Genomic DNA, 15,452 nt, shown 5'->3' with positions numbered 1-15,452 from the left:
TCAGTTAAACTGCTCTCCTTTTAATCAGTTTTTACAGAATAATACATTAATAATCACGTTAGAGACAAGATGGGTTTCCTGTATACAAGATTGTGCAAGCTCTTTAATTTAGATTTATAAAGGCTTTACCAGTTTCAAAGAGGAGAGGCAGTACAAAGCTTTTAAATAGAGGTAAAGCACAATTAGAAGGTACAGAACACACACTACTAACTCAGCAGAGATTAATTCTCAAGTAGTACAGGCTCAACCAAGTTATCAGCTGTTACCCAAATAAGAGTATTTTCCCCCTCCTTGTCCGCTGCTTTCTACTGTTCCCGATCTCCTATCGTGCTGGCAGCCTAAGGCCGCACAGTCACACCGCAGCGCAGCCACGTCTCTTACACTAGATTTCAGACAAACGCATTGCACCTGCTTGAAACTTTGCTAGACAGGCCTGCCTTCCACTGCTGCTCCGCTTCCGGCCTACCGAGCTTCCTCTACACGCTATTCAGCATTAACATGGCAGTGAGGTCTCAAACTTCTGCGAGAATTTGGCCTAACAGAACATTAACAATTCCACGTGATACGAACCAACACTGTGCTCACCAGAAACTCACTCGCAGGAAACAGGATCACGTTCGTGGCTTTCTTCCTGAAATTTATGGCAGTTACATTCAGCATTTGGTAGTATAAATTCTTCAAAACAAAAACCTTTAGATTTAAATAATTAATAGGCCATTCATGTTCCAGTTCTCCTTGAAGAGGATAAAAAAAAAAGTATTTAAAGGGAAATTTCATTTCATCCTAGGAATGAAAGAACCAAGGCTTTTCTTTCACTTTTCTACCTAAAAGAGGAAAATACCACCTCTGTAAAATTAAGAGGCCCAGTGATGCCAAAGCTTAATCTGGCAGTTTCTCCAGACTCGCACTAACAATTAGCACTGAAGTCAGTGGCTGAGCCTCAAGTCTATCAATCTATTACTACTAACCTCCCTTCCCTCCCCACACCCTGCCCCAAAACATTCAATTCATCCTTCAGTGGTTGAAGTAATTTTAACAGAAAGCACCAAGGATATAACAACAGGTATACATGGTCGGCTGGCACCTTTTGGCAACAGTTCTGTTACTGTTTGGTCCTTTATGCACTGTCCTTTCACATTTACTACAGCACAACAAAACCTAACAACATCACTTCCTATACATGTAATTTATCATTTTAAAACAAAATGTTATGGGATACCAGGGAGAAAAATATGGATGACGTTACAGTAAGGTATCTAATTCTTTGGAAAGCCTAACTATATCAACGCTATATAGAAGACTCTTAGAGTAGGTTAAAAAATAAGAAGCAAAGGACCATCTTGCTGTTAAGATTCTTGGCTGATCTGGGGCTCACAGAAATGCTTTTTTTTTTTTTTTTTTTTAATAATTTCTAAAAATTACTCCAATTGTGTTAAGTATTTTTCTACACATAAAAATGAAGTGATACAAGTTGTGAGGGAAATGAGTCTTGCCCTTTCCATAAAGGAGAGCTTTGAAAAGAGAGTCTCTGAAAGACCTGATGATGCTGATGAAATCCTTTGTGCCAAGTTTGCAAACAAAAGTAATGCACAGGGTAATCGTCAACTTGTGTCTTCATGCCATGTTTTAAACTTTGAAGACTTAGAATGAGATTGATTTAAGGTCAAATATTCTCCTCAACTAAAACCCAAACTACAGGACTAAAGGAACTTTAGTACATTGATCTTAACATCTCATATCTTCAAGTAATAATTAAATATTACAGGACACTTCAATATAAATAAATTTATATTGCTTTTAGATATGATCTGGACATATCTTCAAGGGCATATTTGTGCTTTGCTGCTGAGTGTTATTGGCCAGGGCTGTGCTTGCAATATTAAGTTACATGTTCAGCACCAAAAACCCACCAAGGCTAATTAACTAGAATATTGCAATGCTACGCAGACTGAGTTACCACAGTAAGGCAGATCAGAGGAATTCCATTTCTACCGAGTATTGCTCTTCTGCACAATCAAGTCTCTAATAGAGGAGAAAGACTATAAAAGAGAAAAGTTACCATCCCACCCTCTTACCTGTGATTACCTTGGCAAAAATGCTATACTAAATACATTAGAGTCCTAGAAAGTAAGTTTCTTTAACTAGGCCTAGACAAGTAGCACAGGCAAACTTCAAGCACTTGATACTTTACGTAAGTTGTTCTAATTTCAGTTAACCAAATGATTTTCATAACTATCAGTCACTTACGGGTTTTAATCATCAAATGCACACACACAAAAAAATCCTTAATCATATTTTGAAAAGAATGTGAGAAAAAGAACCTGTTCTGCTTTAAGATTTTGCTTCCTTTACCACTTACAGGCACAAAGTCTAACACACCCCTCTGTCAGAAGTGCAATAAACACTCCAGGAAGAGTAAGGAATAATACTGACATGAAAACGTTAAATGCTTGCTGTCCTTTTTCCACAGTAGCTCTAGCTGAAAAAGGACAGCAACTGCTTATATACAGGTGACAACCACTGGCCATCACTCAGACTATTTCATTCATGAAAAATCCATGGTGTTGTGCATAAAAACTTCTTTAAGTTCAGAATTGTCAGTTTAAGGGAAGGGTGGAGTGAGAAGTCTATAAAACACCCTGAACTGATGTCATGATATGTTTCATAAAGAACAGTGTTATATTTTAAAATATTTTATATGAACAATAAAATTTGCACCGCTGCATAGCAGACAACACGAAGAACATTTAGTAAAAACATTCACTGAAACCCCTGGCATATGTATTTAATGTCACTAATCAAAATATATATTACAGTCCAAGGTTCTGTTAAGGATCTCTGTTTGGGGTTTGTACAGTATACACAATATTTCAGAAAAAATATTACAGTAAGGTATTTAATATTAGACCTATCTATTGTAACTTACAGTCCCTCTCCTCTATAAATCCAAACCTTTAGAACACCCTAATGCCCTAGCCAAAAAGTGTTTAGCTATCTAATGAGCCCTGTCTATTATAAATTCCAGTTTCAGAAATTTCAGTAATCTTAATTACATTTTAATAAATAGTTCAGTTTGCCCTTTTTAATCTTTTGAAGAAGTCCTTCCGTTTACCAAAACATACTATGTCACAACCTGTTAGAGGTCAGAGAGGCTTTTGCTTGTTTATTCAAAGGATAACGAGTCCAAAAGATAATTGCAATGCATTAAATATAGTTATATAATATTTACATTGTCCTCTCAGACTTTAAATTTAAAGTGAAATACAATTGATAACTGATGTCAGCTACTACAAACTTTCAGTGTGGCTGGTGTTTTATTAATAAAAGGTGTATTAAGCTAGAAAGTATACTAAGTGGTTGCCCTGATTTTTCTTTTTTCAGTTTTCAATTAGAAATGAAGTGAATTATTCACGTGAGTAAGAATTCAAGAGGAGGGGTGGTGGGAAAAGCGTGAAGACTTTTTTTTTTTTTACATGTTTTGAGATTCCAAAATACCTGAAATTTGTGGTCCCTTTTGCAGTGCCAGTATCTATAGGGAGGGAAAAAAATGCAACCAAAAGAAGAGGAAAAACCTGTTAAATTAATTTGATTAGTAAAGGTGGGTTTTAAAATGTCTCAGTTCTGTACAATATTATACAAGGAAAGTCTTGTCTTCAGCTTTTGCAGCTGTTGTACATTCTTACAGATGCTTCTTCTAACAGTCTGCCCATATATGTGCTGTTTTCAGTTACTTGCGATCATCAATAGTTTTAATGAATTCAACTGCTGCTGTGAACTGCATCCACCAGTATGATTCTTCTCCAGATAAACAATTAGCATAGAAACTACTAATGTACTGAACAGTAGACAGCAAGCAAGGTGGATTTGCCTAAGGATTAAAGAAAAAAAAAGGTACTTACAGTTTATTTGTAAACCTAAACATAAAACATTACAAGTTACAGCACAGAAATAAAATTCTATTTGTGCAGTGATCCTCACAAAAAGTGTAATATATGATTATATATTGGGTAAGTAGGACAGTGACTGTTTACACAGACCACTCCCAATTCACACACTCAGAAGGCATAAGATTGAAAGAAGCATTTTTCCAACAAGGAAAAATGACTAGCAGGCCAAGCGTAAAAATAACACTGGTAGAATCTATAAAACAGTCATCAAGGACTTCAGCATGTAGAAAACCCTATTATTTTAACACCTTAGAAACAAGACACCATTCTCCAAACCCTCACGTTTCAAAAAAGTTCAGCAACAGTGCAAGTCAGTCCTAGTGTGGGTCTTGGTCCTGAAAGAGGACAATATTTAACATGCACAGACAACAGATGCTGGTGGACTCATCTCAAATAACAACAAAAAACCCCCACCTCAACAGCCTCCTTAGTTCCAACTATAAAGTTTGGTTGGATTCAAAAAGCTTAACCATGACCACATTTTTGAAGTTTAAATAAAAACTTGTTGAATTAGATCTGCTTCAAGTCCAGCATGCTCTCAGATATCTCAAATGCATGATTTTTCTTCCAAAAATTTGCTTATTACAAGAATTAAAGGAAACATTTTATTGCTGGAGTTTATGATCTTTGCAAGACAACTCACCTTTATGAGAACAAAGACCAGAACAGGAACAAAATCGTCTGCCCCAGGTACTGAATCTTCATTTGCCAGACTAAGCAGGTTCATGATGGTCGAACACATTCTAAGAATACACTGTACTTTGTCTCGGGGGGTTTTGTAAGCACTTATTGTGCGGATTTCAGACTGTGCAGATGGCCATGGTGCCTCCCGGAGATATACCTAGGAAAGAGAAACATGCTGCCAGTTCTAGTTTGTGCAAGCTACTACTGTGCACTACAGAGGATCTGAAGTGCCAGAGACTTAGAGGCAGGAGGCAAGGCTCTGGAGAAATGGGAAGCTCTAAGACAAATGGTTACGTTACACAATGAAGGTGGCTTCCGGCTGTGATATAATGAAAAACTACAAGGAGACAACACTAAGCGTGCAGCTAACATAGTTAGCTTGTACTGTTGCCCCCGACTTCTCCAGTACACTGTTTCAAAGGAAGATAGAGCCATATGTCTCAGTTTTCTTTAAAGCTGCTTTATGAAAGCTCAACATTTTGAGTTGTACAGTCTAAGTACTGAAATGAGAACTCTGAAGGCTGCAAACACCCAGCCTCTGGCAGACTTATGGCTACCAACCTGCTTTTAGTTATCCTGTTAACAATGAGAAAAGTGAAAACAGGGCATATTCAGAGATGTCAAGGTTGCATAAATTCTGGCTACTTCTGAAAGTTAACTTAATGACAGTAAACTACAGCCATGACATATGAACCACATTACAAGCATAAAGGGTTTGAATCTTGTCCATTTAAAGAAATTATCAGAAAGTTACTGCATCTTAGTGCAGTTTACTATTACTTCCTCAACCTTACTATCAGGACACAGGCAACACAAAGCAGAAAGAATAAAAGGGATTTGGATGGATTGGTGGAGGATACCAAGGTATCAGTATAGCATGTATCAGTATTTCAGATGTCATAGATATACTTAAAAGCATTATTTTTCTAAAGAAAACAAACTAACCCCCCCCCACACCACAGCAAAGCCCCCCAACACACATATGAAAGTGAAGGGAAGGAGAAGTTGTTACCTCAGGTATCTGAAGTGCTTTGTGGTTTGCTGTCACTACTTTAGATAACCTCTGTATGTGCTCATGAAGGACCCTGAAAACAAACACACACACACAAAAAAAAAAGTGAGTGAGAAGTAAGCAGCAGCCAGCCACCCCAACAGCCCAAATGCAGTTTTGTAAGTATAGCAGTCACCCCATGGGATTTCCCACCAGTTTTTAGGTTGGTGTATTATAACAGAGATCTTCATGAATGTATATAATCATGATGATCTTACAGCTAATGGCCACTAGATCAGTAAGAGATGCAGAGGATTTTGCCATATGATCAAATAAAACTACACTCCCAGTAAAGCATTCAAACAGCAGGTGATCTTTAAAAAAGAACATAGAAAATACTGTATCAAAAATAGAAAATGGAACGAATGAGTCATGAGGCAGATTTTAATCACTCTCAGCAAACATTTGCAGAGCTGAAAGTTGCATCCAAACTCACTACATTTAGAATTTTATTGTTTTAGCAGTTTGTTGCAAACAAACTTTTGCACATGATGCTTGAAGTACTTTCTTGTTCTTTCACAAAACAAAAGACGACATGAGTTTGTAGGGCATCGTTGCCTTAGACAATCAAGTTGTCACATGAAGACAGTATAGCTTCCATTTGCACCAACTGCAGAAGAGAAATCAAAAACTTCAATTCCATTAACTTACTGGTCACGCAAAATATCTCCATCCTGATTAGGGTAGAACGCAAGTTTGAAAATACGATTCATCACACTGCGTTCTATAGCTAATTGCGCATCCTGAAGCTGTTCTTCGCTGGCATTCTGCCATATGGCATCCTGAGCCATAGCCCCATATAAGAACTGAAGAAAATCTTCAACTTGGGCTGTTTTATCATCTGCTGCCGTGAGTTTCTGGAAATCTGACAAAAAGCAAAAAGAGAGAAGGCTCATTTAAAGTACCAAAAAAAAAAAAATAATAATAATAATAATAATTCTGATAGGTATTTCTGGAAAGAACTCAGAACCCATTTCAGACTTCTTGCCAGGTAGCATGAAGGTTCCGTTTTGCCCCTGCCCTGGTGAGGGAAATAAAAGCAGAAGCACCTGAATTAAATGGAAGTTTTAAAGGAGAAGTGTACAGAACACATTTAGCAAAGCATATGGTCAAAATACTCTATGTGATATTGTGTTAATCTATTCCTCTGCAGCACCAGTTTTTATGCCTTCTTTCCACCCACCCACAGAGACAGACGCTACATCCTTGCAAAACATTCACAACAATCATTAGAACAGTTACTGGTAGGAACCAATACATACAAAGTTGTATCCAGGAGAAAAGAAAAAAAGAAAAAATGAAAAGAAGTAAGATCAAGAAAATCGGTGCGTACCATTATCTAGCCTTACCTTTATTGAGTATTCACAGTTGCAAAATTCATATTTATCTACAAAATACAGAATGTGTGATACAGCCAAGTTAATGCAGCGTGACCAAATCGCTGGCCACTCATCGGCTTCATATTTATAGCATTCTGTACCAAGAGACAACTGCCACTCATCTGCCAGCAGCCTAAACATTACAGTTGCCAATTTCTCTTTTGGATCATCCAGGAATAGCTGCCTCCTTTCTAGCCAATGAAAGGGTTTAACTCCTTCCTGGGTCGTTGAATCTCATTACCAGAACTTTAAACCAAGTAGATACTAAGTTATCATACTAATTTCAACCTATTCAGACACATTTAATATGCAGCAGTATATACTCCAGGACCAAGAACTGACTCCAAATTTCTTATGTGCTTCATTAAGTCAGACGTGTGTCAAACAGAACACAGAAATAATTCATTTTAAGTGGGTCTGTTTTAAGAGTTGTCTTTCTGGTGAAAACACCCTTTATGCTATGACATTTTTCTCTTTCATTTATTTGATTCAAATTATCGCCGTTCCCTACATCTACTGAGGTACAACCATAGTGTCTGTACTCATAATGGAATGCTGCAACTTAATTTATCATTTATCAGTTATTCTAAAGTAACTACGTGCATTCATGCTTTTTTCATGTGGCAGATACTGGATAGTATGATTTAGCATGACTGTTTAGGCCAAGTGAGGTCAAATTACCTTTATTCTCTTGGCCTATGAAAAATGCAGACAGTTAACATGGCTTAGCTGATAAAGTAATTTGTTACATCACAGTAATCCGTCCATTTGAGCTGTTAGTACACTAGCTAAAACAAAGACTGTTTTAGAAGTCTGCTCCTCCAATCAGAAGTTGTACTTTAAAACCTTAACCAAAGAGCCAGCACCTAAATATGGAGTTAAGGAATATAAACAATCCACAGACTACATTGTTACCTTGAATAAACTCCCTTATTTTCTTTTCTTTGCTTTCTAGCAGTAACCTCACACATACTGTAGTGAAGTATCTATTGGCCACTTCTTTATCTCGCAGAACTCTTTGCAACAGCCTTTCCAAGTGCGCTTGTGTGGTTTGCAGGCCTTGGCGACATCGAGTTAAATAAGCAATATACGGAGCTCTTTTCCTAAAAAGAGAAGTGCTCTTCATTAGACTCAATTCAGACAGAATATAGTAGCTCTATAAACTGTCACATTGTAGCTGCAAGAGGAATCTTCAACTTTGTTTTTAAAATAAAGATAACTCCTGAATTAGGAAGTTCAGTCTTATACAGACTTTTCCCCCCAAATTCATTGCCCTTGTAGCACTCCACGATGCAACACTAAAGCAAATTCTGAACAGCCTCTCTTCTGTCAGAACTGAGCATTAGCCACAGTAATAAACTCAGATCAGATCAGTCTGTCTGGACTGACTTAAAGTTCCAAGCTTTTTTAATCCATTTCCAGAAGTAGGAGACAATTTCATCACATTGTGGGAAAATGGAGTTGTAATAATCCGACTTAGTAAAGTATCATTTAAATCAAAAGGGATCTTTCCAATCTGTTAGTGGATAAATACATGCATTTGGAAACCCATTAATAAGAAGATACAGAACAAATTACCTGTAATCTTCTGCAATAGATGCCAGCAGCTTTCGACAGGTCCTGTTATCAAAGCGGCTTACGCATCGCATTGTCTCTTGCAGCTGGGCCATCAAATTCTTGTCTTGGAGGTTAATAGCTTCAGCTAGCTGAACTTTCAAGAAGCACACAATTTCATTATCTAATCAAGAAAAAAGAAGAATTAAGAAAAGAAAATGTAGGCACAGTGAAGATAAAACTATGCTTTCAGATATGAGAAACATGCATGTAATAGTTTAAAACCATCACACCTAAAATAACATTTATTGCCTAAGGTACATACGAACAACTTTCCAGATATCAGAGTCTTCGTACCGTTAGCTTATTTAATAATTACAACCATTCTGAAACATGAAGTGGACCAGACAAGCTGACATATTCACCTCTCTTTAAATAAACTTAGAATAGATGGATGTGCATGCAGACACATGACACATACCAAACCAATACGAAGACTTTGTAAATCATTTAAGCCCCTATCTTACTACTGCAGGGTAATTCCCAACAGTACAAACATTTTAGGAGACTATTCTACAGCCTCAGGCTCTGCTTGCACTGTATCTGAAATACTTTTCATTAAAAAAAAAAAAAAGGACCAGATTTAGTAGGCAGGCTTGTTTGTGGAGTAAGAAAAAACTTTTAGGGACAAAAGAAGGCCTATGTCTTCTATGCCTATGCCAGACAGAGGTTTCCATAAAGGTTGCAGCACAGATGCCACTAGACAGGCGAGAAGAGACACATACAATACAAAACACCTGTGTGTATATATAAATAAAGTTTACCTTCAGGGTCTGTGTGATCTGGTAGACCATTCCTTGTTGAATGGGTCAGCATTGGGAAGGCAACAGAATCTGCTGAACAAAGAGCCAGTCTCAATTTCTTCTTTGCATCCCTTAAAGAGGAAAAACATTTTCTTAATAAAGTTGCTGCAAAGGCTGTTTCTTCAACAAGCAGTCTTGTCTTTTTTTTAAATACTTCCTGAAAGTTATTCAACATAATTTTAATACATCAAGGCTGCCAAGATCAGTTTCAAAGAAATTTTCTTGGACATTGAACTGCTCTCCTCTCAGGAGGAAATATCCCTTCCTTCATCAGTGGGAACATGACTGTTTGAGACACTTAGAACTATGTCAGATAAAGGCACATAAAAGTTTACAATTAAGGAAGACACCACTATCCACATTAAGATTTTTGCGGAAATCAATCACACAACTTCTGCTTTTAATTCTACCTTGTACGTAAGATTAAGCATGCAAATATATTTACCTATAGGAGAAAGCAGAACTTTGTGGCTGTGCTACTTGACTTGCAGAGTCTGGGAGATCATCTGCAGACATGTTTTGCAAAGCCTCATCACGGGGGGAGTCATGCATACTCTCACCATCCCCAATAGTCTCTGCAGAAATGAAAAAAACAACGTTACACTTGTTCAGTTTCTTCTATTGACTCCTCTATTCTAGTATTCATCTATTTTCTTCTCGTTATTATATGAAAAAAAAGTCCTCTGAGACAGCAAATAAGACAACTGTTCTGAATAAACAAAAACAAGTATGTAAAAATATACAATCTGCAAATCACTAAAAAGAAACTGCATCACTTTTGCATCAGTATACTTTGTTCAGTTTCCATTAAAAACAAACAACAAACCAAACACACCAATCCATGCTGACGTGAGATGTGTTAACTATGAATAAACAACCATCTCAGTGGCAACATGAAAGAGYTGTCCTTGAGAAAACTGATTTAGTTACCAGTCTCAGAGGGTCTATCCTACAGGTTAATGAGGAAATGCTTCTATTGTAGCACTCAGTTTATTCAGTTGTTAGTACTAACATTTGTCTAGAATACTGTTTTTTGTTGTTTTTTGGTTTTTTTTGTTTTTAATCTTTAAGAAGAAAAAACTACATTGATGATGATTATAAAGCCAGGTTCTCACCTGCACTTTCATAGTTTACTATAGCTCCTTCACTAGGACTGGTTCGCTTAATTGCATTCCTGTATTTGTCCAGAATATCCTCTGCAGCCTGTGCCTGTGCACTGAGCCTTGGACTGGGATCATCTGAAAATGCAGCCAAACCAACAGGAGTTACCCTTGTATTGTATCAACAGAAAGCCAAATATGAAAAGTTAGACCCATGACTTTGGTCTCCGTTTTCAGCCACAACAAAACAAATACCTGCTTGTGTTCATAAAACCACAATTCAAATATATTTATAAAGTCTGAAGTGAAGGCAGAAAAAAGACAAGTACAATGAAAGTGAACAAATAAAGTCAGATCCATGGTATATTTATACTGTATACACAAATGGTTATTGTACATTTGAAGTCTTCTAGAAATGATTAGGTAAACAAAAATATAAACCCCAGGTCCAAACCATGCTTAATTCAGCATAATCACAGAATATCACAGAAATGTTTGCAGCTATCCTGACAGCTCAGCTATGATGAAAACATGAGCTTTATAAAGCAAAACCAAAGTGAAAACTTGACTGAAGATTCCAGTATTACATGTATTGACAGAATTATGACTATATAAAAGCAGTCCTTCAAGGCAGGAAGCTATCTACTTTCTTATTCAAGAAGTCAGTTCTGAACATTAACTGCAATAGCATATACCTTGCTGTAAATAGATACCTGGTAAGCATTCCAGGATTCCAGAGGACATGTTATGAGAGAAATAATTAAGAAGATATTATTCACATACCTTGAAGTGTTGAATATCTGTCAGGCACCATGTCATCTTTGTCTTTTTCTTGTTTTTCTTTTTTTCTAAATGGAATAGGAGCTGAAAGTGCAAGGTACCTTATTAAAGACTATGCCGAGATTGAAGAAATTATAAGAAACTAGATAATCAAGATGTTTGTCATCAAATAAACATCAGCAAAAAAATAAGCCTGTCTGTGAGGTGGAACAGAACTGTACTGTCATCATATATAGCAAGCACTACCTTTAACAGACATACTACCATAAGCCAAGTAGAAAGCTTCTTCCTGAAGAGCTTTGCCTTCTAGGTATGTATGCTTTGCAGCTACTAGGAAAGGGAGCCAGGTGCCTTCCACTTTTATTTACATATTTATTTATGCCTTAATTTAGCTAATAATTCAAACTCGGGTATTGGTCATAATGATGTGAACCTGTTCTGGCAACTCCTTCCCATTAGTAAGTCTGGGAAGAAGATGCAAAGACTGCACAATGTTAAATGGAAGAGCAAATGAAGTATTAAAATACTTGTATCTACATTCATACTGAGGCTGCAAGGATTATGTTGTCTGTTTTCTAAATGACAGCCTATGTTTAAAAAAAGGCAAGAATAAGAATATCTAATATTACATACAGAGTTCTGTCACTCGTTGTCATTATTCACAGCATGAAAGCCAAGTGTTGGCTTACTTACAAAGTGAAGCTTTTTCTAGACAAAGTCTAATTTCCATTCATTCTCTGCTCCAAGAGACATCCTAAATTATCAATATTCTTCAACTGGCAAGCTACCACCCCTACTGAATTAAGACTAGCCCTCCGTGAAACTGCAATGAAGTTGATACTATACAACTACTCAATGACTGGCCTCACTAAGGATTCCGAGGTCACCAAATGATTAAGGTTAACACAATGTCTAACGAAATTTGTTTCAGCTTAGACACCTCTTTATAGTTACCTATACTTTATATTTCAGTATTTCTCTCTTTACTGTACCCCTTGCAGTTTTATAAATAAGAATCCTTTATTTCTCAAAATGAAACAGGACAGTTACTCTGTACAAAGTCTGGGTCACAGCTACTGAAAGTGATGATTTAATATCTGATGAAGCAGTAACAAGTTTCCATACAAGTGAATAAAGATTTAATAAAGCATGCACTATTAGTAAGACTATTACTAAGACACATTTTACCTTTGGGCATGGCAGACACAAAACGTTTCCGCCACCAGGGCTTGTTTCTGTCAGACTTCTCATCATCACTATCTTTCCGTTCTTCGATCTGTAGAAGGGCAAAGTCTACATTTCAGCATATACCATTCTTAAACAGTTATGCTATTTTTCAAGTGTAAAGACAGAATTTCTCCTTGACATCTACCAGCTTATGCTACATCAACTGTAAAAACAAAACTACCTCAGAATATACAAAGCCATAGGAGATTAAGTTAGAAATATCTGTCCCAAAGAGGACAGCCTACGCATCTTAAACCAAAGAGGTGAAGGAACTTAAACTTTTAAGAAAGTTACTTTTCCAGATGCTGCAGCATTTTAAGTTCAAACACTAAAACAGAGCTATTTCTGAAGTCCTGCCTAGTCAAATAAAGCTTATCAAATAAATTTAAGAAACACCAGGTCATTTAAGTCAGTCTGAATATCTGTAGCTTTAGCTTGTACAACATTACTGGTCAACTTTTAAAAGATGACAAAAGTACATTGTAATTCCTTGGCTAAACACATTTAATATCAGCTTTTGCTGGAATGAGATAAATAAAGTGGGCCTGCTAGGAAAAGAGAAGGGGGGGGCAGGAAAGGCAGTAAATACAAGCCTTACCTCTCCTCTAGAGGAGTCTTTACTGGGAGATGAAGATGATGACTGAGATGCAGCAACCAGAACAGCTGCCCCACTGTTGGTCATTGGCATAGGAAGATCCCTCTCCTCATTACCAGGACGTCTGTTCCACCCAGGATCACTCATAGGTCTCCGAACTGATGATACTATATCTGAGCTCCTACTGCGAACTAGCCTTTCTGGATAAGAATGCCTCTGCTTGAATGCTTCTAAATCGGTTGGAATTAAAGTGTGAGACCCGAAGTTTGGTAATCGGGCCTCATTACCTCCCATAGCTCCTTCCAAGATCGGTGGATCTGGTGGTGGGTGAGATGGTCTTGCATAGTGTACTTTAGGCCTCACTACGGCTGATACTCCTGGGATGATAAATAGAAAAAGCTGCATATGTTTCTTGTAAGATCTTTTCAAATTAGCCAATACTAACATAGAAGCATTGAAAATGCCCATCTTTCAGAAAAGCCTTATCCTTTACAACTTACCCTCATTTGATGACAAAGGGTCAAACAATGCAAGCAAAGAATCTGTCTGAGAAGGGGGAGATGTCAACTGACTGGCTCCTGAAATACAGGAGGAAAAGAAAATTAGAAAAATAGAGTCAGCACTGTGCTAAGAACTACCTACAACATACAGAACAAAACCAGCTGTTAATAACAGTTTTACAAAACTTATATTTTTAAGATATTCTGATATGCAAGGATCTTGTGAACTGAAACCAAAGAATTAAATCCCAAAAGCTGCGGAAATCTCAGAGAGTAGACCAAATTCCAAGAGGACAGTCAATGTAATCAAGCAGAACTAGCAAGAGAAGATCTTAGATCAAAGGGTAAAGCTGTAGTGCTATAAAATACCACAGCCTCTCTGTCAAATAGGAAAAAAAATGTTAAGCTTCTTGGCCACCAGAACTTTGAAATTTTAAGCTAGGAGAAAGTTTTATTTCACTCTCAGCTTCTGTTCCACTCCTATTAGAATGTAAAATTTATGGATTTTTACAAGTGTCATTTTAACCACTGTAAAAAGCCCTCAGTTATCACAGAATCTAGTTCTCATTTGCAGGTAAGTACCTTACTTACCATGGGCTGTTTCATCCATGTCAGGACTTGTCACAGAATCTTTTCCTCCAAAGTCAGAGCTACATTCAGATCTGAGATCCTCAATCTTATTAGGAATGTCTTCAGATGTTGCACTAATACCTTACACATAACAAGAGAAGCATCTGTAATAGTCTTTCAGAGAAAAAGAAGGCAAAATCCTGAAGATCTTAAAATATTCTGTGAATGCTGCAATGATCAAGTCCTAACTTACAGTAGCACCTAGACATTCTGAAATTCTATCCTAAAATAAGATTTTTAGGATTTTTGGTTTACATCTTCAACTATTTTAGCATAGCCATGAGTACACATTATGATGGGCATTAGAAAGATGTTTCAATCTGCTAAATAATTTGCAGAAAACTAAGAAATGAAGTACCTATAAGTAGATATAAAAAACAAAAAACAAAAACAAAAAACAAAAAAACACCACAGTAAAATTGTGATAAGTAAATGCAAGAAAGTTAGGAACCGCTTCCAAATCAACACTCCATTGCTAACCATTGCTCCTATAGGACAGGACATTTGATGCTCTGCTACCTTCCCCCCACCACACATGCTTTGTAAGATGAGCAGAAAAAAACAAGTACGAGTAGCAAAAATTATTTCATGAATGAAATTATGTATAATTAAAGTAAGTGCAGCAAAGTAGATGCTGATCATGTTTTAATACAGCAATGTGTTTTCAGAAACAAATAAACACACCTGATACAACGCTGAGGCCCGGTGTACTGGGACGAGAACTGACCTCCCTTACATCTGTGTCATCAGATGTGCTACCCAGCCCAGAACAGCTTTCCAGTTCTTGTAGCCTTTCCTCCTGCTTTAAGTCTGGGGCCTCTACAAAATGCAGACAGGGGAAAGAAGAGAGGAAAATTATTATTACAAATGCCACATTCCCTTAAAATTCACATACAGAAGAAGGGGTGAGGGGCTTCATTTAGTATACTAAGGTCTAAGTTAACTCAACTACTGCAACAAGAGTTTTCTCCCTACACAGCAGGCAGGACTATGCACAGATAGCAATGTCCTAGCTCCACAAGCATTTTGGTAAGTTTTTATTCTTAAGTATTGTATTTCTTAGCTAGAGACAACAGTATACAGTTAACTCTTCATTAACTGAAGGAAACTGATACGACAGATACCACTACCCAACATTACAA

The 15,452-nt window shown here is 37.0% G+C and overlaps 1 protein-coding gene across 6 annotated transcripts in view; it reads right to left on the bottom strand.

Annotated features, from left to right (window-relative positions):
* The window catches only part of GAPVD1 (GTPase activating protein and VPS9 domains 1), a 37,619-nt gene continuing 22,167 nt past the window's right edge, over positions 1-15,452 (bottom strand). For 4 of the 6 annotated variants that reach the window (XM_026090528.1, XM_026090537.1, XM_026090510.1 and 1 more), the window contains 15 exons: positions 14,995-15,129; positions 14,272-14,391; positions 13,681-13,758; positions 13,184-13,557; positions 12,547-12,634; positions 11,362-11,442; positions 10,594-10,716; positions 9,924-10,053; positions 9,440-9,549; positions 8,640-8,799; positions 7,977-8,164; positions 6,334-6,547; positions 5,644-5,716; positions 4,591-4,788; positions 1-3,868 (listed from right to left, as the gene is read on the bottom strand). In XM_026090528.1, coding sequence (XP_025946313.1) covers positions 3,728-3,868; positions 4,591-4,788; positions 5,644-5,716; positions 6,334-6,547; positions 7,977-8,164; positions 8,640-8,799; positions 9,440-9,549; positions 9,924-10,053; positions 10,594-10,716; positions 11,362-11,442; positions 12,547-12,634; positions 13,184-13,557; positions 13,681-13,758; positions 14,272-14,391; positions 14,995-15,129 — 2,213 coding nt within the window. In that variant the 3' untranslated portion in view covers positions 1-3,727. Of the gene's footprint in view, positions 3,869-4,590; positions 4,789-5,643; positions 5,717-6,333; positions 6,548-7,976; positions 8,165-8,639; positions 8,800-9,439; positions 9,550-9,923; positions 10,054-10,593; positions 10,749-11,361; positions 11,443-12,546; positions 12,635-13,183; positions 13,558-13,680; positions 13,759-14,271; positions 14,392-14,994; positions 15,130-15,452 lie in introns of those variants that run through there. The other 2 variants (XM_026090547.1, XR_003257637.1) reach the window with 2 other exon arrangements.

This window comes from Apteryx rowi, unplaced genomic scaffold, assembly GCF_003343035.1.
Source record: "Apteryx rowi isolate R43461 unplaced genomic scaffold, aptRow1 scaffold_120, whole genome shotgun sequence".
NCBI lineage: Eukaryota > Metazoa > Chordata > Aves > Apterygiformes > Apterygidae > Apteryx > Apteryx rowi.
The sequence above is the reverse complement of the archived record's forward strand: the minus strand, read 5'-3'. Positions and strand labels throughout refer to the sequence as shown.